The sequence below is a fragment of the Petromyzon marinus genome, chromosome 4 (assembly GCF_048934315.1).
Source record: "Petromyzon marinus isolate PM22_M1 ecotype Great Lakes invasive population chromosome 4, UKy_Petmar_22M1.pri1.0, whole genome shotgun sequence".
NCBI classification, from domain to species: Eukaryota; Metazoa; Chordata; class Hyperoartia; order Petromyzontiformes; family Petromyzontidae; genus Petromyzon; species Petromyzon marinus.
The window spans coordinates 21,476,605-21,501,680 of record NC_133670.1 but is presented as its reverse complement, the minus strand read 5'-3'; the positions used below and the strand labels follow the sequence as shown (position 1 = coordinate 21,501,680).

At 42.0% G+C, this 25,076-nt stretch overlaps 1 protein-coding gene across 1 annotated transcript; it reads left to right on the top strand.

The window, feature by feature from the left end:
• The first annotated feature begins 2,624 nt into the window (after positions 1–2,624).
• On the top strand, positions 2,625–5,942 carry LOC116938410 (transcription factor 21-like). Its single transcript, XM_032945531.2, has 2 exons — positions 2,625–3,473; positions 4,083–5,942. Exons 1-2 carry the CDS (start codon positions 2,885–2,887, stop codon positions 4,118–4,120), a joined length of 627 nt encoding a protein of 208 aa, XP_032801422.2. The 5' UTR covers positions 2,625–2,884; the 3' UTR covers positions 4,121–5,942.
• The last annotated feature ends 19,134 nt before the right edge of the window (positions 5,943–25,076 follow it).

Here is a 25,076-nt window from a genome sequence, read left to right as displayed (position 1 = left end):
ATTTTATTTGGAAAATGGTTTTGCACAAATATTGTAGGGAAACTGATTTTTTTGGCAATGGCCCTTCATTCTTGAAAGCCCATTCATTGCCCTTCATGTCGAGTTATTTTTTTACTCTTATTAGTGCTTGTGCTTATTAATCTGTATGGCTTCATGAACGAATCTTTGCTGATAGCCAGTGGGCTTGCAGATTACCCTCGTTTTGGCAAAATAAATTTCGTGTATGCCCACAGCGTTAAAACAATGATCAGCCACGGCTGAGGTATTGGTCCTACCGTGTTTCAGATCTGCCTCATGTTCACGAACCCGGTCCGAGACATGTCGCTTAGTTTCCCAAATGTAACTGCTGCCACAGACACAGCTTAGTTTGTAAACACCGGGGTATTGCATGTCAGGGATCACATCCTTCACAGATGGGATCAAATTACCATTTGTGAAGGATGTGATCCCTGACATGAGGCAGATCTGAAACACAGTATGATCAATACCTCAGCCATGGCTGATCATTGTTTTAACGCTGTGGGCACACACGAAGTTGATTTTGCGAAGAGGAGGGTACTCTCCAGGCCCACTGGCTATCAGCAAAGATTCGTTCATGAAGCCATACAGCTATATAAGCACAGAGACAATTTCAACCGAGAAGATGGGTACAAACTGAGCAATCATTGGAAGGACGTTATTGACCGGTTTTAGGTCATAACTGGCTGTGATGTTCCCTCCCTACCTACCTATGTTAGCAGTTATTTTCGACTCTCTGAGTTACATTCACAAACACAGCCACCGTTGGCTGTGTTAGTAAATAGCGGACTGCCATCCTTGTCCACCACCATGTGGCGATGGCTCTTTCAGAGCTCTCTCCGAGTTTACATTTACAAGCAAATGTCGTACATCGACATGCTAATCTCTCACAATACAATGACCACCCCCACAGCTTCGTTTGTCAAGATTTCTCCTATCTTACATTTATATGCAAATTTCATCTCTAGCCCCGCCCACTGACCCTTGGGCTACACCGATCTCAAACCTTTATAACTCCCGGCCTTAGCAGCGCTCCCACCATATATTCTCACTATATTTTTTCACCTGATGACGATTGCTTGTGTTGCGATCGAAACGTCATGATATTGTTATTTGTATTTTGTATTATTTGAATTATTTGTTCTATCTACGTGGCTTTACCAAAAGACCCAAAGAATATGAATTCCTGCAGTCACGAAAGCTTTAAGTCAAGATCACCAAATAATGTTTAACGGGAATGAAATCAGCTCGTGTGCAAGTGCTATAGGTGGTTTGCAGCATCGCAGGATCATAAGCGATGGCAGCAGCCTGCATCCAGCCATGGAATGACCCTGGCATAATATAGGAAAAAAATCTGTCTAAATTGGATGAGGAACAACGTTTTATCTATACCTGAAAAAGTTGCTATCATGGCAGGTGCCTAAATACATGACTCATCTATGCCACTGGTTTATAGTGGAGGTATCTTGCCTACATAAGGTGTGAAAACAGAGGTGATGTCCTCAGCAAATCTGATACGAGCCTAGCTCCCGTTTCTGATACCTATGAAATGCAGCACGCTCATGAGGTGCACGTAAGATTTGTATAAATAACCCCGTTCGGTGTACGAGTGACTATGCTGTGACTGCAAACCATGCTTGTGTCACTATGTTAGTTTGCATATAGGTCTGGCATCAGGTACTGCCATATCAATAAATTCATGTTCTCATATCCAGGCCTGTGACTGTACTTTGAAGACCAACAATTACCTATGAAAATAATTAACATTTTAAATTCATGTTAAAAAACTGAATAGAAAGAGTTTGTTTTACCCTAAAAGTTAATTGTTTATCCTCACACATTATGAGATGAACTTTTACATTTCCCATGCCAAGCCGAAATGATCAATATACAAAATGCAAGCAGCGTGACAACTTTATGCCATCGAGGCATTGACAGAACATGTGCGCTTATGACCCGGTTGCTGGGGAAGAAAGAATGAAAGGCTCTTTACAAGGATACTTGTGCTAACCTTGTAATAGCCAGACAATCAGGTGTGCACTCTGTTTGGAATGCTTTCATAGAAACAGCTTGCCATATCTCACACTTCAGACGTTCTCAGTGGAGCCTTTGCACCTAAAAAAGGTCCACTTAATTGGGGAGGCTGTATCTTGAACTACTTTATACATGCTTTTTAAAAGCACAATTAAATATAATATTTCCAACCGTGTATTGCCACTACAAATTTCACAATTGGTGTTTTTGTTCCAGATTTTGTCGATAAAAGGTACAAACTGATTGATTTGAAACTAGGTTAAAGTTTGGAGTGATATGACATTGCTTTCATCAGGAGTTTCAACTACGCACGTGAATTTTAATCTGCACATGTATTCAACTGCATAAATACGATGCAAATCATCATCACGTGGAGTTTTATTTTGTATGGCATTTTACACACACACATTCTCCTCCAATGATAGCTTCCTGTAAAAAAAAGAATGGATTTCAATTAAATAGAGCAATAACGCTAGTAAACATTGCTCAAAAGCGATGTCTTGCCAACGCATAGTTCTAAGCTTTGTTTGATAAATAAATCAAATTAATAAGGTAACTTGAGAATGGGGTAGAGCAGTATCAAAGAGCACCTTTTTAAGACAGGTTTCAAGCAATTGAAGCCAACAGCCGCGCATCTTAATTAACCCCTCTGTATAGACAGTGAGAAGGGGTCAGGCACCCCGCCGTGTGCTCCACAAGTCTTTAGAAAGTATTTAAACTGTCATGCACGTTCGTCACCAACATTTAATGACGGCGTACACGCGGCGCCGGCCACACGCTCGATTGTTTCATCCGTCCCTGCCTCTCTGCATGCCGAGCAAATTTCTCTTTAATGGAACAAATGACATTCGAATTTGATCCCGACTCAATCGGACATTTCTCCTTTCTCCAGAACGAGGGCCATCGTGCCCAGCACGAGCTCGACGGCTCTGACACCGAACCCTGCTGCTCCTTGCGGCCGTGGCATTCCTTCAGCCGCGACGGTGGCTCCGTCTCTGGCGTGGCCTCGCGGGCCTTCCATGAGGACCTTGCCTCGTTGCCCGGGGAGGACACCAACCGCGAGGGCGCTGCTTTGTCCGCAGGCGGCGGCGTAGGCGACGGCGGTGCCCGGTGCCCCGCGAGCGTCCTCTACCCGCCCGCGCTCACGCACCAGCCCTACGAGGTGCAGCGCACGGCTGCCAATGTCCGCGAGCGCAGGCGGATGCTGAGCATCAACTCGGCGTTCGAGGAGCTGCGCTGCCACGTGCCGACCTTCCCGTACGAGAAGAGGCTGTCCAAGATCGACACGCTCCGCCTTGCCATCGCCTACATCGCCCTCCTCCGAGATATCCTCCTTTCGGACACCGACCCCAAAGCCTACGTCGACCGGTGCATCAGAAAAGGCCATCCCAACAGCAGCAATGCACTTTGGAATACCAGCGGTATGCATGCATTTTTCTTTGAACAGTTCACACATTTTTTTTTTATCTGTGGAAAGTACACGTACTCTGAAGATGAGTCCACTGTGTATAACATATGACAATTGTCAGAATGTTTTTTGTTTTGTTTCAGTAGTATGTGTAAGTTATGTTATAGTTTACTCCCTGCATAATCTCAATGATTGAAGGATTAGATTGGAAGATCTGTGTGTGCCTCGTCTCATTCACCCAATGGCTATGTGGCATTCATATTTAATGCTGTAGTGTTATTGTAAGAGCATTAATCTTCTAAAGCTTCTCTTGTTACTGCTGGACGTATATGATATAAACACATGAATATGGTAAGAAGGCTCTTTCAAGGTGTATGTGGATACGAGTCATTCTATTGGCTCAATTATATATTTCAAATAAAATAAATGTGGAGATGGTCACTGAAAAAAGGCCATTAACCAACAATTCCTGTGCTTCCAGAAGTGTTCACATTCTACTGCACTATTCTCAGTACCACTTAAACCTATTTCTCATAAATGCACGTTCAAAATATTAGTTCCCGTACGCATTGCCTGGAATGCTCACTGCAGTGACACACCGACGATGCACTTGTTTTCTCAGATCTGACGGCACGGCTGTCCTGGATAAAGTGGAATTAGGGGAACCGCGTCCGTGGTTGATTTGACCTCCACCCCGCGTTTCCCAGCTGTGCGTTCCCACGGCCCACCCTGCTCCTGCTCACTCACTCCACACGCCACACATCCACGGGCAAAGTGCTGGCACAGCCCCGGGGTGGTGTGGCGAACAACGTCAATGCTTCACGGCTTTACACGGGATGGTGCCTGCGAGCACAGATTCACCGTGTACACCAAGAACATTCCTCCTGTTGCTCAACTTGTATCTGTGTAAACATGCGTTTGACTAATCCCATACGTAGACTTTCACAGCCAATATTCCGATTCCTAATCGGTTTCTTTTGGGTTATGTATGTCAGTATGTGCGTATGCTGACTTTCTTTCGCACCGTACGTAGCCAACCGTGCTAATCAGATGCAATGTCAATCGGAGTTATAAACCTCCACTACCCGACAAGACCAAACAAATTAAGTTGTCGCAAGGACCCAGATCAGGAAACGCTCTTGTCAACATTCTCTTTGCTTTTCAACATGTCTGCTTGCTGAAAAACTAAATCAAGTGGCACATTAGCCCACGTAACAACTGGATTTGTTTGGCGTTGTCGGGTGGCGGAGGATGATAACTCAAAATGAAAATGATATCTTCACGCTCAAACTCAAAATAAAACAAATATGAATAACGCTGCTTAGCTATTATACAAGTGATGTATGTGTTGTCATATCTTGTAGTTGTTAGCCTGCCACAAGGTACCATTATCTGATAGCGGAGTATCAACATGATCAATTCTTATCTTAACATGTTATCGTTATGATAACATAAGGTTCTATTGTTCCATTTTGAATAGAATACACGCAGGATATTTAAGTATTAAATATGGGTTTTCACTTGCCTCTTTTCCTAAATGCAAGTACTGTGTTGCTATTTAATATATTGTGTGTAAGTTGTGTGTGTACATGTGTCAATTTTATGTCATGTTGATGCATTGCATAGGATGTGATCTGTGCCTTTGTATCACTTGTTCTTCAAATGAAGACCTTGCTAGCTTACCAGTGAGTATGTGTATTGAATGTGACCACAATGTGTGGCTTTAGGTAGTTAGACGCATATAATTAGTATTTTGTAAATTTTGATTTAAAGCTTTCGTGACTGCAGGGATTCATATTCTTGGTTCTTTCGGTAAAGTCACGTAGAAGGGAAACAAAAAAATAATAAAAATATAAAATAATAAAATTATCACGACGTTTCGACTGCAACACAAGCAATCATCATCACAGCTGATGATCACATCCTATACAATGCATCAACATGACATAAAATTAACACATGTACACACACAACTTACACACAATATATTAAATAACAACACAGTACCTGCATTTAGGAAAATAGGCAAGTGAAAACAAGCAATCATCACACCTGATGATGATTGCTTGTGTTGCAGTCGAAACGTCGTGATAATTGTATTGTTTTATATTTTTATTATTTTATTGTTTCCCTTCTACGTGACTTTACCGAAAGAACCAAGAATATGAATCCCTGCAGTCACGAAAGCTTTAAATCGAAAAATAAAATTCCTAAAGGTTAAATGGACTTTTGTAAAACCATAGCACTTTAAATGAAATGGTAACGAACTCTTCCGGAAACATACCGAGGCCGTCTGACAAGTTGTACGTGTTCCAATGAGAAAGAAGACTTTAAAGTCAAGGTAAAGTGTGCCACTATATCACTCATCGTGATGTCAGTGCACTGCGAGGTGCGAAGCATTTCATGTATTTGAAAAATGCTGTCATAAGTATTGAACACTTAAAAACAAACTGGTTTGCACTTAATAAAGTTCAGTGTTATATCTTGAGTTGTGTTCAGTGTATTATTGGGAGTGTTTTAAAATGGTGTTGTCTCGCTGATCCTCAGTTTGCACACTTGAACAAATGCTTCGTAAGTTTTGAATACTTTCTCATATCAAACACGGACACATTTTCCCATGAAACACATCAGAAATGATACGTATAATGAAATCATGCTACAGTCTAAGCGTATAGTTCAAAAGTACATACCATTACACAACAAGCCTTAATTACAATCTCTCACATTAAGGTAGTGTGTATATAAATTTCGATTTAAAGCTTTCGTGACTGCAATGATTCATCTTCTTTGGTTCTTTCGGTAAAGTCACGTAGAATGAGAATAAAATAATAAATTGATAAAATAAAATAACACAATAATATTCTCACGACGTTTCGGCCACAACACAAGCGGCCTTCATCAGGTGAAGGGGCGAGACTGTCTTTACCGAAAGAACCAAAGTAGTGTGTATATATTTCATTAGGGGGGAGTGGTGGCACAGAAGTTAGCGCACTGCATTATGAACCCAGTTATTGAAGTTCAATTCCTCGCATCAGTGGCGAGTGATATGTGAACTGGTCCTGGCACCTTCTGCACACACTTGCACTGACCATCTTGGTGAAGTATGGTCAAACAATCCCCAAGAAAGACTTGGCATGAGGAGGCCTTTCATCCCGTCGTGGTTTGACAAACGGATGTTTCATAATTATTTTATAAACTGTATTTTTTATGAATGTGCAGATATCGTATCACTCACTGTATTTAAAAATGCTGTCTATATTGAGCCATTTGTCCTCGTAAACTAATCAAGGTTAGTTTGCCTCATTCACATTCACACATACATGTCGTATAGATACAGAGTATACTGTGGAGTCAAATGCCTGTGATTTAAACTAGTGAAATATAACCTTACAAGGATTTATGTTTTAATTCCCAATCGGGTGTAACATTTTTGAATTATCATGTCCGTGCTTGGTCACAATATTCTCATCTGCTCTTCTTTTAATACCTGCCAAACAAAGCACAGTAATAATTTCCTTCTTAAATTTCGGTGGCGCATTTTATATAATATTCAAAAAATCTAGTTAAAATATGTGACGGGAGTAAAGATACGTTATTACTTTTATTGGGGATCTCACGTGCAATTTGATATTGTTTACAAGGTTCTGAACATTTTATTGCATCACAGTTGCCTCTGGCATGTTGGGCATATGACTAATGTAGAGATGGCTTTAAAGCTCAACCCTAAATATACAAAGTGAATTCAACAGGTGTCAGCCATCTGTTCCGACTTTAGTTGAAGGGGCTCATCTGTTTTTTTCTTTCTACTCCCGAAATTTAATTATCAGAAGATTAGAGCACGTATCTCACGAGTGTGGTTTTTGTTTCGTTTATTTTCTCAACCAAAACATGACCGCAGGTAGGTTATGTGGGCGAGAGTCAAGGTAACACGGCTGAAGCCGTTGCAATGAAAAAAAAGCGAATTAATAATTAGCATGAACATTTAACGGTGAGTTCATACTTCCGTGACAGGCATACACACGAAAACATATGTTGGACGGGGAAAATGCAGGCTAAGTCAAAGTTGCCAACGTGTGAACAAAGTATGAGCCTGTTAATACTCAATATCATATGTTTACAACGTGATATCCATTATTTGTATGCATCTATGGTATAATATATGGCTAATAGCATGTGATTTTGTTTTGAATTCTCACGCATCATTTACACAACAGAAGCCACTAAATGGTGTGCAAGTAAAATAGAAAAATGAACATAGACCATATATTTTGTAACAATACATGCTTATTCGTTTCAACGCTGCTCGTTAATAAAAAACCTGCTCCCATTGAGCATATATAAACTTTGTTACTATATACTACAAACTTCATCACGGAAATTACATTAAAAAATTGCTGTGAGCTAAATGAAACTTTATATGCACGCTATGATATATTAGTAATATTTAATGGAACACATCCAGGAATACGTCCACCGAGGAGATAGAGTGGTTGAAATGAGCTCATGTGCAGGTGCTAGGTCACGGAGATGATTACATTTCAGGATCATGAGAGATATCAGTAGCTTGCGATGACCTTTAGCCAGCAGTGGATTCACCGTGGCTCATTATGTTCAAACAATTGTCCCAATAATATTTACGGTCAAACTTGTCCCTCTAACACAACTTTATTTATATTGTAGCCAGGAGAAGCATTTTTTTTTTTGCTCCCAAACTAAATAAATCCAATGAGGCTTTAAACAATATTTAAATATTCACAGAGAGCTCTTATGCTCTGTATATGGTGGCATGAACATTTTAAGAATAATATCTCACACATTTTCATAAAGGTCTGAATCAAATGTTGGCAGAACGGTTGGTTCCACCAGTATTTGGCAGAAACTTGTGCAACACATTGCTATTTTTTTGCCAATTTCCCCGTTTTTTTCTTTTAAAAAGCCAGTGGAAACTACCCTTCTGCCAATAATTAACAGTCATTGCATCTTAAACACTAATTTGTGCTTTCCTGTATGCACTGTAGACTAATTGTTATTTAGTCAGTCACCATGCCCATGTTTAAAAATATTTTTGTTAAGTGGTATGATGGTCATATGTGATGCGGAGATCTCCAAAGTTACAGATACCCATTTGGTGTTCTACATTTTGTCCTGATGGATGAGACATCTGCAAACTGTGAGCCGAGATGAGACTCACTTATTTAATCCCCACGTGAACTCTGGTAGCACAACACGTGATGTGTTTTTGTTGGGTTATTCTCCGTCAGGTGAAAGTGACAGCCGATGTGTGGTGAGGGCGCATATTTGAATAAAACTGCTCATGCGGGCTGGGATGTCAGATGTTTGTGGCAGACATCATTGAACCTTATTGGTTAAATAGTTTCCATACATGTTACACTCAATCAAAAACCATTCAAGCGCAAAAAAATATTCATCCAAGGTAGCCACTCTAACATGCAACAAAAGTTTGTATTCAAATTGCAAAAACCCTTGCATTTCTCAAATATCAAGCAAAATTTTAAAACATAACATGCACCTCATTGTGATGTTTACTATTTCATGGTTGAATTAAGTCCCCAATGTTTAATATGATTGTGTTGTTTGTGCATTTTTCCATATTAAAGAGTGCCTAGGGCTTGAGCCAGTTACTTTGTGTTTCAGAAAGAACAAAAATCTAAATTCATATTGCAGTATGTATATTGCATTTACGATGTTAATTTTAATAGTGAACGCATGCCGCATATCACAATAATGATCAAAACTCAAATAGAATACAGTATACTCTCGTACACTTAATTGAGTTAGCTTGTATATTACCAGATACATTATGAACAAATTGGGCTAGAATGGTGGCACTAGCGTTAGCACAGGCACTGAGGCCAGCGACCTTAGTTGGACATTGGTGGCGAACAATATCTGAACCAGTTCTGGGCCTCCACATCCACAAATCTGCACTGACCAGCGTGGTGAAGTATGGTCAAACAATCCCCATAACTGAAAGATATACGCGGCTTTCCACCAGCACAAGATTGACAAAGATCTATAAATTGTTATTATGCATGAATAAATTACAATTCTGGAGCGTAATAATAATTACAAACTCTGAATAGAAATAGACATATTTGGCTATAAGCAAAATAAAAATAAATCAGTATTTGATTACATTATAAATGTTCCTTTCTAAATAATACCCCTATTTATTAAATGCATTGCAATAACAATAAAACAGTTATAATAGATGTATGAACAAAAATGTGTTCTAAAGTATGAAACGTAAAAATACAATTACTAATCTAGTTAGCCAAAAATAAGACATTGCAGATCAAGCTTTCTGAAATAAATGACATTAAACAAAAAATACCTGTCACAGCATCTGTTGGTAGTGTGAGTCTCTTAAATCAACCCATTAGTTTGACAAAGCGGAGAGTCCGTGTTTGCACAGCTGTGCTCACGACGGCCAATCACAACAAAGACAGTTACCACCTCGTGTCCAATAGCAGCGGGGGAGCCTCTGTGCTGTCTCGGTAAAGGGGAAAAAGGGGGCCCAGCGGGCCTGTAGGGAAGAGTACGTAGCGTAGCGGTGTGCCTACGTGTGGGCCCAGCGTGTGTGAGCGTTTGTTTTTACTTCTGCCCAATGCCAAGGGACCTGCGATGTCTTCCCTCGGGACTCGCCCCCACCCCCCTACCCTCCCCCCCCCACACACCTTTCACTCGCCCTTTCGATTCCAGCACTCAGTTTCAGGCGTATAAGCGCTGATGGACACGTCAATGTTTTAGCGCAAATGGGGAATACGCGTGGCTTTTTTAAGCAACGTTTCAGATCATTCTTGATTTGAAGCTTTCGTGACTGCCGGAATCCATACTCTTTGGTTCTTTCGGTAAAGTCACGTAGGTAGAAATAATAATACTAATAAATCACGACGTTTCGATCGCAACACAAGCGGTCGTCCTCAGGTGGAAAAAATAATCCAGCAGTGGAACTAATGAACCAGCGAGAGTGCTGTTACAACACGGTTATATATGTGGCGATGGGTTGCCTCCTTTTTTATTATTATTACTACACGCTTTTATTTAACTCACTCTGTTGTTGTTGTCGTATCCTCAAATCTTGTAACACAATTTTAACCCACTTCCCAATGTGCTATCGACTGCAAACTTGGTATACTTGTGTCATACTGATGACAATACTATATTCTATCATTAAAAATAAAATAATATTTTTAAACATTATTTTTTATATGTTATGTTTCGGCTCTGGTATAATTGTCCACGCTCAACTGACGTTGGCTGTAAATCACCACGGTCCCCTTACGTTATGGTAAGCTTCGGGGCCACTTCCTGGAGTCGTGGAGTTTTGCCATTACGAGTACGGTACATTTCATTAAAGCGTGTTTAAATTTTTTTTTTAATATTACTTATTTCCCCGTGGTCGCGTGGATTTTTCTCCTGGTCCTCCGGTTTTTCCCTCCAAATTTATAATAAACATACGTCCAGAGCAGTGGTTCTTAACCTGGGTTCGATCGAACCCCAGGGGTTCGGTGAGTCGATCTCAGGGGTTCGGCAGAGCCCCCGCCACGGAGGTCCGGACACACTTGAATTATTGTGTAAATTTGTGATGACACACACGGCCCGCTTGGCCATCACTGGCTGCAGATGATCATGCTACACTGCTTGGCCAATCAGCGCTGCGGGGAATTTAGTGCGTACTCAGTAGTCAACGTGTGACTGTTGTTGTCGTACGTCGTGTGATTTCTTTAATATTTTATCCATACTAACTATGTCGGGCAAAAGAAGAAAGTGGTCGGACGAATATGTACAACATGGATTCTCATGTATCACGGAACGTGATGGGAGTGAGCATCCTATCTGCATGATTTGCAACGCCAAGTTGAGCAACTCTAGTCTTGCACCGGCAAAACTAAAGGAACACTTCTTGAAGCTGCATGGAGACGGGGAATACAAGAACACAACACTTGCTGAATTCAGGGTGAAGAGAGCCAGATTCGATGAAAGGGCCACTCTGCCTGCTCTTGGATTTGTACCTGTTAACAAACCGATCCTGACAGCATCGTACAAAGTTGCTTACCTGATCGCAAAGCAGGGCAAGCCACACACCATTGGTGAAACACTTGTGAAACCAGCTGCATTAAAGATGGCGAATCTGATACTCGGAACAGCGGCCGAAGGTAAATTATCCCAAATTCCCCTTTCAAATGACACCGTCAGTGACAGAATAGAAGACATGAGTAAAGACATCTTGGCTCAAGTAGTCGCGGATCTGATTTCAAGCCCGGCAAAATTCAGCCTTCAACTCGACGAAACCACAGACGTTTCTGATCTAAGCCAGCTTGCTGTTTTTGTACGCTATGTGAAAGACGACATGATAAAAGAAGAGTTTTTATTTTGTAAGCCTCTTACAACAACAACGAAGGCAGCCGATGTGAAGAAGCTTGTGGATGACTTCTTCAGAGACAACAATCTTTCATGGGATATGGTTTCTGCAGTTTGTACGGACGGAGCTCCAGTCATGCTGGGAAGAAAGTCTGGTTTTGGTGCGCTAGTAAAGGCCGATGCACCACACATCATTGTGACGCATTGTATTCTGCACAGGCATGCGTTGGCAACAAAAACCTTACCTCCAAAAATGGCAGAAGTATTAAAAACTGTGGTGGAATGTGTGAACTATGTGCGAAAAAGTGCTCTGAGGCACCGCATCTTCAGTGAGCTGTGTAAAGAAATGGGCTCTGAATTTGAGGTACTTCTGCTCCATTCTAATATTCGGTGGTTATCCCGGGGACAGGTGCTGAATCGTGTTTTTGCCATGCGTGTGGAATTAGCCCTGTTTTTGCAAGAGCACCAACACTGCCATGCAGATTGCTTCAAAAATCCTGAGTTCATTCTCATTTTAGCGTACATGGCTGATATATTCGCAGCTCTCAATCATCTCAATCAGCAGATGCAGGGTGGTGGAGTCAATATCATGGAAGCGGAAGAACACCTGAAGGCTTTTCAAAAAAAGCTACCGTTATGGAAACGACGAACAGAGAACAATAACTTCGCAAACTTCCCGCTTCTGGACGACTGTGCAAGTAAGATCGAAGATGTGTCTGGAATCGGAGATATTTCTGTATCCACGGAACTGAAGCAAACAATTGCCACGCACTTAGATGAGCTTGCAAAGTCTCTCGACGGATATTTCCCTACAAGAGAGTCATATCCAGCATGGGTGAGACAGCCGTTCACGTTTGCTGTTGAAACAGCAGATGTCAATGATGAATTCCTCGACGAAATCATTGAAATTCAGCAGAGCCAGGTTCAACAGCAACTCTTCAGAACAACAACGCTCTCAACGTTTTGGTGTCGACAAATGAACAAGTATCCAGTTATTGCTAAGAAAGCCCTGGATTTTTTTATACCATTTGTTACAACATATCTTTGTGAGCAATCCTTTTCGAGGATCCTGGACATAAAAACGAAGAAAAGGAACAGACTTTGCTGTGAAAATGACATGAGAGTGGCACTTGCCAAGGTGAAGCCACGCATATCTGAACTGATCTCTCAAAGGCAACAGCAGAAGTCACATTGATTTCCAGGTATGTAATTTGTTGTGAGTTTATGCATTGTGTTGGTTTTATTCTTTGAACAAGGTAATGTTCATGCACGGCTCATTTTGTGTACCAGTAAAAAACATATCTATGTCTTGAATTTGAAAAAAATCACATTTTATTTTTCACTAAAGAGGGGTTCGGTGAATGCGCATATGAAACTGGTGGGGTTCGGTACCTCCAACAAGGTTAAGAACCACTGGTCCAGAGTATTTGGCTGCTATAAACATGTCCACGTGATAAGCCGCTTCGTTGGGCTATCTTTTGTGGCCAGGTCGCTTCTTAAAAAGAGATATATAAGCTAAGCGGGCTTTACCAGGTAAAATAAAAAGTTAAGAGTTATGCAAGCGTTATTATGATGTAATTTAAAAATGTGTGATGCATCGTTTGACAGACAAAAGTACAATATCACGGACTGCGGTTGGAGATGTTCCTAGAAATGTAGCTTTTAAAGTGAAATGTCAAAGTGTAGAATTCGTTTATTTATGTGTGGTGGTGAAAAGCAAAAGTCTGCAGGAAAAAAAAAACACCGCCCACAACGTGGCATACACACTAATCCCGTTGTCATATCGCCATCATTTGGGCCATCTCGTAGCACAGCGAGCGAGTTATGAAGTGCCGCAAATCTCTCTGCGCTATCCACCAACCATGCCATCCAAATGCGCCCGATTGATGTCACTGCAGTGTCCGGTTAAATGCAACGGGGTCGCGTGGCCACGGTGTCCCGAGACTACTATATTCGTGCACATTGGTGCTCTTTTTCACTCACCAATGAAGTGCTGAACTCACATCGAACAGTTCAGAAGCACACTGCCCGACCACATATGTCTATGACTGTTTACGTTCATCTTTAAGAAGTCAAGGCATTCTTTAAAAAAAACACTATTGCATGCGTTTTTAGGCCTACAGTATATTGCAGTTTGCTTTTGTCCTCATCCACGTGTACCACGTATTGACGCTAGAGGAGTTGTTGGCTTGCCGAACCTCCCATTGCTGCCAATGAGGTACGTGTGTGTGTGTGCTTACCTGGTCCTCCCCTAGGTCGACTCATCCTCAAAACGAGTACCTGGTGCTATTGTGTAAACACCGCCACTGGGAGACAAAGGCGGCCGGGCGTGGTGCTGGCCACCCCCCCCCCCCCTCGCATAACCTGTCAACCCCTTACCGGTGCCCTACCTTAGTAAAGACCAATTCAGACCCAATTGGTCACCCCGTGACCCTTATACATCTCAACATTCATCCTACAGAGTCTCATCACAAGCGAGAAACACAAGACAAATAGACAACTCATTTTTGCCCGTGTTGCCACGGCTGTACCTGAAAACTCAATTTCCCTCTACAAGAATACGGGGTAAACCCTATGGGCTTGACAGCTATGGGACATTATGACGGTGTGGGGTCTTTGGCTTTTCTAAAGTGGAGGGGTGCCCGGGGGACAGGTTGCAACACGGCAAGGGAACGTAATCAAACTCTCAAACAACCCGCGAGGGTTCCGAGTTAAATGTGGTCGCCTCTACCGAACAGCAACTCCATTGGCAATGGGCGGGATTTGATCGGCGCAAAGCGATTTACCTCTGTGCCGACTGCGAGACGTGAGTCGCGCGCAAGCTGAGATTGCGGCGCCGTGAGATCGTTCACAGGAGGGGAGGGACGGGAGGGAGGGAAGGGAGGAGAGCAGAGCGGGGAAATATTTCATTTAAACAGGGTTGGGGGGCACATAAAGCAAAGCATTGAAAGTGAAACGAAGCAAAGTGCCGACTACACCGAGCATCTTCTTGTCTCCTCTGATCGTAAAACAAGAGGAAAGGAAGGCAAGGGAGGGAGGGAAGGAGGGGAGGGAGGGAAGGAAGGAGGGGAGGGAGGGAAGGAAGGAGGGGAGGGAGGGAAGGAAGGGAAGGCGAGGGAGGAAATGAAAGGCCTTCGGCGGTGGATTGACAATGGCTGGTGCTGATTGTGGAGCAGAGAAAGGCAAAGCGCGAGGAGTGATGACACGTCGCAGGCTTTCGCGACGATAATGCTTGTTGGGTTAGATCGCCTAAGTATGTGTCGTAACCCTCCACCACCCCACACGCCCGATGCTGGATGTAATTACCAGCAAAACGTCGTACATTGAAAATGTTGTCGATTTGCTCTCTAACACACCGGTGGGCTGAAGCATTTTTTTATTTTTACGTGACAAACCTTACTGGCTGTGTCGAGTGGTGGACGGTTACTACACAAAATTTATATTTCCGCGATCCATCCGAAAAGCCTTTAAGATGGACGTTGAGTTAGTGTCGGAATTGCCTCTCAGAGTGTGCGATGATGATACAACTGTGGGTCTCGAGGTTGGTTTGGGGATAGCCAGGGGTGAGGGGTGCCTCCGCGTGCCAGCAGGTCAAGGCCTATCGCACACAACACGGGGTTATATCGACGTGTCTGTTGAACTTCTTTCGCACCGTACGTAGCCTACCGTGCTGATCGGAGGTGCGGGGGAAGAACAACAAACTAACACACGCAGAAAGGAGTTAGCGGCCCAACCATGAACGTGAAGCAGCGTTGAGCAGTCTGTCTGCTGATGTCGGCTTAATACAGCCGCCCCTAATAGACCCCCCCGAGTCGCCTAACATTTGAGAATGCCAGACTAGTCACCTAGATGTGATGATAATGCCAGACTAGTCAACTAGATGTGATGATAATGCCAGTCTATATACTTAGTTCTTTCGGTAAAGTCACGTTGAAGGGAAACAATAAAATAATAAAATATATATAAAACAATACAAATTCTCACGACGTTTCGACCGTTTGTGTTATGGTCGAAACGTCGTGAGAATTTTTATTGTTTTATATATATTTTATTAGTTTATTGTTTCCCTTCAACGTGACTTTACTGAAAGAACTAAGAATATGAATTACTGCAGTCACGAAAGCTTTAAATCAAAATGCCAGTCTAGTCACCTAGTTGTGATGATAATGCCAGACTAGTCACCTAGATGTGATGACAATGCCAGACTAGTCACCTTGATGTGATGATAATGCCAGACTAGTCACCTAGATGTGATGACAATGTGAGACTAGTCACCTAGATGTGATGATAATGCCAGACTAGTCACCTAGATGTGATGACAATGCCAGACTAGTCACCTAGATGTGATGACAATGCCAGACTAGTCACCTTGATGTGATGATAATGCCAGACTAGTCACCTAGATGTGATGATAATGTCAAACTAGTCACCTAGATGTGATGACAATGCCAGACTAGTCATCTAGATGTGATGATAATGCCAGACTAGTCACCTAGATGTGGTGATAATGCCAGACTAGTCACCTAGATGTGATGATAATGTCAGATTAGTCACCTAGATGTAATGATAATGCCAGACTAGTCACCTAAATGTAATGATGTCAGACTAGTCATCTAGATGTGATGAAAATGCCAGACTCGTCACCTTGATGTGATGATAATGTCAGACTAGTCACCTAGATGTGATGATAATGTCAGACTAGTCACCTAGTTGTGATGATAATGCCAGACTAGTCACCTACATGTGATGATAATGCCAGACTAGTCGCCTAAATGTGATGATAATGCCAGACTAGTCACCTAGATGTGATGACAATGCCAGACTAGTCACCTTGATGTGATGATAATGCCAGACTAGTCACCTAGATGTGATGATAATGTCAAACTAGTCACCTAGATGTGATGACAATGCCAGACTAGTCATCTAGATGTGATGATAATGCCAGACTAGTCACCTAGATGTGATGATAATGCCAGACTAGTCACCTAGATGTGATGATAATGTCAGATTAGTCACCTAGATGTAATGATAATGCCAGACTAGTCACCTAAATGTAATGATGTCAGACTAGTCATCTAGATGTGATGAAAATGCCAGACTCGTCACCTAGATGTGATGATAATGCCAGACTAGTCACCTAAATGTGATGATAATGTCAGATTAGTCATCTAGATGTGATGATAATGCCAGACTAGTCACCTAGATGTGATGATGTCAGACTAGTCACCTAGTTGTGATGATAATGCCAGACTAGTCACCTAAATGTGATGATAATGCCAGACTAGTCACCTAGATGTGATGACAATGCCAGAATAGTCAGCTAGATGTGATGATAATGCCAGACTAGTCACCTTGATGTGATGACAATGCCAGACTAGTCACCTAGATTTGATGATAATGCCAGACTAGTCACCTAGATGTGATGATAATGCCAGACTAGTCACCTAGATCATTAGACCTCCTTTGCCAGTACCAAAATGTAATAAGAGGGTTTTTCCCCTTTTTTCTGGCAACAAAACTGAAACCTTTTTACAAGGATTCATGTCTGCATTAACCACAATTCCTGCAGTCAAAATGCAAACAAAAAACATACTTTAATAATATATGCATTGTCCTTGAAACTGATTGGTCCACACCAAGAGGCGGCTTTCTTTTGGTCGAGCACCAATTGGGTCGAGGCTCAAAAGAAAGCCGTCCCTTGGTGTGGACCAATCAGTTTCAAGGACAATGCATATATTATCATAGGATGTTTTTTGTTTGCATTTTGACTGCAGGTATTGTGGTTAATGCCGACATGAATCCTCGTAAAAAGGTTTCAGTTTTGTTGCCAGAAAAAAGGGGGAAAGCCCTATTATTAGTCACCTAGATGTGATGATAATGCCAGACTAGTCACCTAGATGTGATGATAATGCCAGACTAGTCACCTACTTGTGATGATAATGCCAGACTAGTCACCTAAATGTGATGATAATGCCAGACTATAGGAATAGGTTTTACCTCGGGTATGGACCAATCAAATTCAAGGACAGTGCATATTATTATCAGAGTTGTCTTTTTTTTGCATTTTGACTGCTTGTGTTGTGGTTATTGCAAACATGATGCCTTGAATAAAGGTGTCAGTTTTTGTGCCAGTTAAAAGGGTAAAACCTATTCCTATATCTTGTTTCTGGCAAAGGAGGTCTCATAATGTTAATGCCAGACTAGTCACCTAGATGTGATGATAATAACAGACTAGTCACCTAGATGTGATGATAATGTCAGACTAGTCACCTTGATGTGATGATAATGCCAGACTAGTCACCTACATGTGATGAAAATGTCAGACTAGTCTCCTTGATGTGATCATAATGACAGACTAGTCACCTAGATGTGATGATAATGTCAGACTAGTCACCTTGATGTGATGATAATGCCAGACTAGTCACCTACATGTGATGATAATGCCAGACTAGTCACCTAAATGTGATGATAATGCCAGACTAGTCACCTACATGTGATGATAATGGCAGACTAGTCACCTTGATGGGATGACAATGCCAGACTAGTCACCTAGATGTGATGATAATGCCAGACTAGTCACCTAGATGTGATGATAATGCCAGACTAGTCACCTACATGTGATGACAATGCCAGACTAGTCACCTAGATGTGATGATAAATCCAGACTAGCCACCTTGATGTGATGACAATGCCAGACTAGTCACCTAGATTTGATGATAATGCTAGACTAGTCACCTAGATTTGATGATAATGTCAGACTAGTCACCTAGATGTGATAATGCCAGACTAGTAATCTAGATGTGATGATAATGTCAGACTAGTCACCTTGATGTGATCATAATGCCAGACTAGTCACCTAGATGTGATGATAATGTTAGACTAGTCACCTTGATGTGATGATAATGCCAGACTAGTCACCTTGATGTGATGATAATGCCAGAAAAGTCACCTTGATGTGATGACAATGCCAGACTAGTCACCTAGATGTGATGATAATGCCAGACTGGTCACCTAGATGTGATGATAATGTCAGACTAGTCACCTAGATGTGATGATAATGTCAGACTAGTCACCTACATGTGATGATAATGCAAGACTAGTCACCTAGGTGTGATGATAATGTCAGATTAGTCATCTAGATGTGATGATAATACCAGACTAGTCACCTAAATGTGATGACAATGTGAGACTAGTCACCTAGATGTGTTGACAATGCCAGACTAGTCACCTAGATGTGATGATAATGTCAGACTAGTCACCTTGATGTGATCATAATGCCAGACTAGTCACCTAGATGTGATGACAATGTGAGACTAGTCACCTAGATGTGATGACAATGCCAGACTAGTCACCTAGATGTGATGATAATGCCAGACTAGTCACCTTGATGTGATGATAATGCCAGACTAGTCACCTAGATGTGATGATAATGTCAGACTAGTCACCTAGATGTGATGACAATGCCCGACTAGTCACCTAGATGTGATGAAAATGCCAGACTCGTCACCTAGATGTGATGATAATGCCAGACTAGTCACCTAAATGTTATGATAATGTCAGATTAGTCATCTAGATGTGATGATAATGCCAGACTAGTCACCTAGATGTGATGATGTCAGACTAGTCACCTAGTTGTGATGATAATGCCAGACTAGTCACCTTGATGTGATGATAATGCCAGACTAGTCACCTAGATGTGATGATAATGTCAGACTAGTCACCTAGATGTGATGACAATGCCAGACTAGTCACCTAGATGTGATGATAATGTCAGACTAGTCACCTAGATGTAATGATAATGTGAGACTAGTCACCTACATGTGATGATAATGCCAGACTAGTCACCTAGATGTGATGACAATGTGAGACTAGTCACCTAGATGTGATGACAATGCCAGACTAGTCACCTAGATGTAATGATAATGCCAGACTAGTCACCTTGATGTGATGGTAATGCCAGACTAGTCACCTAGATGTGATGATAATGTCAGACTAGTCACCTAGATGTGATGACAATGCCAGACTAGTCACCTAGATGTGATGATAATGTCAGACTAGTCACCTTGATGTGATGACAATGCCAGACTAGTCACCTACATGTGATGATAATGCCAGACTAGTCACCTTGATGTGATGATAATGTCAGATTAGTCACCTAGATGTAATGATAATGCCAGACTAGTCACCTACATGTGATGATAATGCCAGACTAGTCACCTAAATGTAATGATGTCAGACTAGTCATCTAGATGTGATGAAAATGCCAGACTCGTCACCTAGATGTGATGATAATGCCAGACTAGTCACCTAAATGTGATGATAATGTCAGATTAGTCATCTAGATGTGATGATAATGCCAGACTAGTCACCTAGATGTGATGATGTCAGACTAGTCACTTTGTTGTGATGATAATGCCAGACTAGTCACCTAGATGTGATGATGATGTCAGACTAGTCATCTTGATGTGATAATGTCGGACTAGGTCACAGTTCCGTGGTGGATGGCTAGGCCAGCCCAAAGAACGAAAGCCACATAAAACAATTCCCATATGTGCGTGTAATAATATTATCTTTGTATGTTTGGAGTTATTTACATTAGTGTGTATGAGTGTCAGATGTGAACCAGTCCTGAGCCTCGCCTGGGTCATTAGTCTCAAATGAGTACCTGGGTGCAGTGTGTGATGTGCCAGAATGTGCCGCTTCAACAGCACTTGCCCGAACTCATGCGTACACATCTTTAGGGAGATACGTATGTATGAGTCTTCCATGTTTACGTGACTGTATGTGTTGTTTAATACTGTAGTATGCTTGTGGTCATTGTGTTTCAGTTGCTGTTTTAATTTGTGTTCAGGACTGTAGTCGTATGGTCTACTACGTGCGTTGTTTAGTTCCTGCATACTGCTCCTCTCTGCAGGTCTTTGCATGGCCAGAGACAGTGTCTTCTAAGGTGGTGTAAAAGTTGAATATACCACACATGCTGCCCTTTGTGTGTTGCTATGGCGTGTTGAACTTCTTTCGCACCGCACATAGCCAAGCGTGCTGTCAATTGACTGCTTGTCGAAGGCCTCCCTTACTATTGTGTCAGTTCATGAAGGTTGTTTGACCATACTTCACCAAGCTGGCCGGGGTGTGTTGGTGGAGGGACCTATAGAACCGGTTCAGATATATCACTTGTTAGCTATGACCAGTTTCAAATAAAACCATTCAGGTGTTAAGTATTAGCGACAGTACTGTACAGTGTACCGTGTATGTATAAATGTATAATTAAGTAATGCTTACCTATACGTGTACGTATATTAACGTGCGTTATTAGTTTTAATTACAGCGTTATTTTGTTTACAGTGCTGGGAAGAAAAAAAAACGACTTAAATTAGAGCCAGGCAAAAAATCGCTCTTCCACTTTCCAGGTTGAGTTCGTGATTAAACCACAAAGTGATTGTGTTACACCCGAGGGATCGACAACCACAATAATTTGGGTTAAAAAAACCCCCCCTCAATATTGCAAGAGCCGCAATGCAATGCGAATAACGAGACGGTGGTTCCTGAACGCATGAGGTCACGAGGCAGCAGGCCTTAAAAGAGACGTACCGCAATGCGGCCATGGAGCCCGCAGGTTGGCGACCCCCTGAAGGTCACGCAAAACGCCCACAGATCAACAAGCATTGCACGAGGGAGCTAACAAACCTTCACTGAACACGATGCTGCACACCTAATCCCCATGCCGGGGAGGTCAACCGCCGTGAAGATGGAGTGAGATAGACGCTGGCACTAGGCCTCGGCAAGGTCAGGTAATTAACCCTTTTTACCGGGTCAAAGGGTAAAGGTAAAGGGTTAAGGTGTCGACATGCCAAGGGGCAAGGTAAAGGGTAGGGTAAAGGTAGCGCGGAAGAATTACCCGGTAAATTCCTTGTTTACCGCTCGCTAAAAGCTCCGTGGCGCAGTCCGTGGCCTCCATTTAACATTGGAATCATCGAGAGTATTCTGTATGAATAAGGCGCTCTACCTAGCATTTACCTGTCATAAACATTTTTCAGTAATTACCCTGTAATCGGGTAATTTGTATGGGGTAAGGGTAAAAGGTAGGGTCAAGGTAGGCTCGTTGCTTTTAACCTTTGACCTTACCTTGCTAAATGTAAAGTGATTGTATTGTGGTAAGGTAAAAGGTAGGGTATTGATAGGCTCGTTGTTTTTACTTTTTACCTTGCCGAGGCACCCACAGGGACCTAGAGGGATGGCCACCGCGAGCAAAGGCCTCCACCCAGCAGTGGATAGAGGATGCCTGATTATTATTATTACGACTGCATATGTTGTTGACTAGACCTGTGGGGTCGCGAATCAGTTGTACATGAGCCACCTCTGTATTTTGTAAAAAAAATAATAATGTAGGCCTCCGTGGGTGCTTATTTCCAAAATTGTGCCCAGAGGCAATAAAGGGATATAAATCCGGCCACACACAAACACACACCTACCGGATGGTAAGACGTACATATAGTAAGACAACGTACAGGATTAAACATTTCCTTCGCATTACTAAAAAAAAATATGGCTATGCTACAAAGGTTCTTAAGGGTAAGTAAAATGTATCCTTGTTATAGAATTACACATTTAAAATTAAACCAGCCTTGTGACTGATGAGCCAACATACGTAATAAGCAAGTGCTGTTAATTCAGTGTTTACTGCTTTCTGACATCGGATCTGAAGGATTGAATCCGCAGAATACACAACCCCCCCCCCTTTGCTGCAAGCTCACTGACACGGAAAACGCGCATTTCAAACGAGACAGGAGGGCAGTGGAAAGATATTAAAGACACCTGTCTGTTCCTTCCCCACAAAGCACACTTTGTGCCCTGCAAGCGCCTTAATGGGGCCAAACGCTCCCCCTCTAAATAATGTTTATTTTGATGGGTTTGCATCAAGTTTCCGTGAAAGTCTTAACATTGAGAGAAGAATATAGGCAATCCAAGATAATATACGGTGTCATCAGAAGGGCCATATTTGGATCACAAATTGTTCTAATTCCCCATGTACTCTCATACATTTGCTGTTATCCAGATGTGTGCTGGCTAATTAATAGCTGGTGCTTTTACAGACGCGAAGCAATTAGTTGTGAGAGTCACATGGTTTTATTGGGTTAACATTTTGAAGATGGTTTTTTTCCCCTCCATGGAGTGTAGCGTGGCACTCAAATCCCTGTATACATCCCCCAAACAGTCGTTTAAGCTCCACATTCCCATTACGAGGGCCAGTCTATGCATAGGGCAGCCACTGATGGCTTTACATACAGTAGTACTTATTTTCTTAACCACTGAGGGCTGAAGGAAGGAACCTCTGAATGGGGATTGGAACTTTGAAACTTTCAGCTTATGCGCTCTGCACAATCTGGCCCCACCTCGCTTCATTGCCCATTGCTGAGTACAGCATGTTCATCATTATCTGCAGTCAGCACAATCAGAGAAAGGCATTTCATAAAGCGTTTTAATAAAATGCTGATATTCAAACTCAACATGTTACAGTCATAATAGTTATAACAAAACATTCTGGCGTGATAGTGCTTGGAAACCAATATGTTTGCTTACCTTACAGGACAAACCATTTTCACACAACTCATTTTATTTACACATAATGCATTACACCATATATGTGTAAATTTATTTTATATGTACAACATTACAACCTGGGTCTGCATGCCCTTTGGTGTACATTTCTAAATAAGCAGTTGTCATACCTTTTAAAAGTATAACGACTGTGCCGTGTATTAAAGAGATCCAGTATTTAGCTCAAGTCAGAGCAATACTGTACAAGACATTTTATTCTTCAAAGCAGAGTTGAGTAGTAGATGCAGATGTTAAAGGTGGGTGGATGTGATCTTGTACGAAGAGCTTGTGTTTAATACATTCTATCCAGTTACACATTTCAAGGTTTGTCTAAACAGCATGTTTAATGCATTTTATTTAAATCAACTTATACGTTAAATAAATCACGTAAATTATGTTTTCATATTATTAAATATTTTCAATGTTATATTTTTACACACTCCCTCAAATATAGGACGTGTATGTTCGTTGTGCACCACTGCCAATGCAATATCAATAAATAATTTGTTTAATTTTTATTCACGTGTCAGAGCGCTGAGTAGGGCACTACTGAGGTACTGGGTTTAAATCCACGCGGCTACTCAGGATTAATCTGCATTCTTTAGTGGAATGCATTGATTGTTTCGCATTGGTAGAATGACTACACACACACAAAAACACATTACATTTGTCACATAATTCAGCATATTCCATCTCTGATAAGTAATCAACATGCATGCCAGGTTGTCATAGGCAGCTGCGACACTATACAGTATTATGGTCAACAGGCAGCAGTGCAGCAAAATCCATGATTGTACATCTGTAGTGTATCAATCTGGACACACTAAGAGTTGAAGGCAAATCCTTTATTCCGTTCCATATAGTCACAGGGGATATCTACCCACGGTCCGTACACTACCCGACCAGCGACGCCGAGGATGTGACGACGAGGACGATGGCAGCATGACGAGTTCCTTTCCCAGACAACAGCAGCCCCGACTGAGTGCCGGAGCCACCCTTTTATCCTCCCCGGCGTGGCCTGGCTCTGCCCTCGACCACGCCCCCCTCTGGGTCCCACCAGGAGGTTCCAAGCTCTGCCCGTGTGTCTCACTGGCAGACTGGTCTACTATACCCATAGTCCTCTCTTCGAGCATCTCATGCCACGCACTCTAGTGACTCATTCTATGTCACTACACATCCATGGCTCCATGCGTGCCTATGCGCCTGGCTTTCACCAACCCGCAATGGCTAGTGTGGTGAAATATGCTCAAATAACTCCGACATTGTGGGAAGACCCTCATCCAGTAGTGGATTGATAAAATAAATACATTTCCTCTACGATGGTCCTTACAATGCTTCCTGTACGATGCTGATCAGACACCAATCCATCAGCTGATCACGAAAAGCCCTGATCCTGGTCAGGTAACATTTTAGTCCACACACTGCCAGTCTTATCATCTGATCCGAACCAAAAGTGCACCCTTATTAAACACTGACTGTCCTAATAATAATAACACTTTCATTCTCTAAGCATCATTCATGCTACTAGCATCCCATAACGCTGTACATTAAGTATATGGAAGGACCAAATCCCATATACAGCCACTCCTACCAAGCAAAATCTAAAATTTATTTTTTAAAAATATCAAGAAATGGC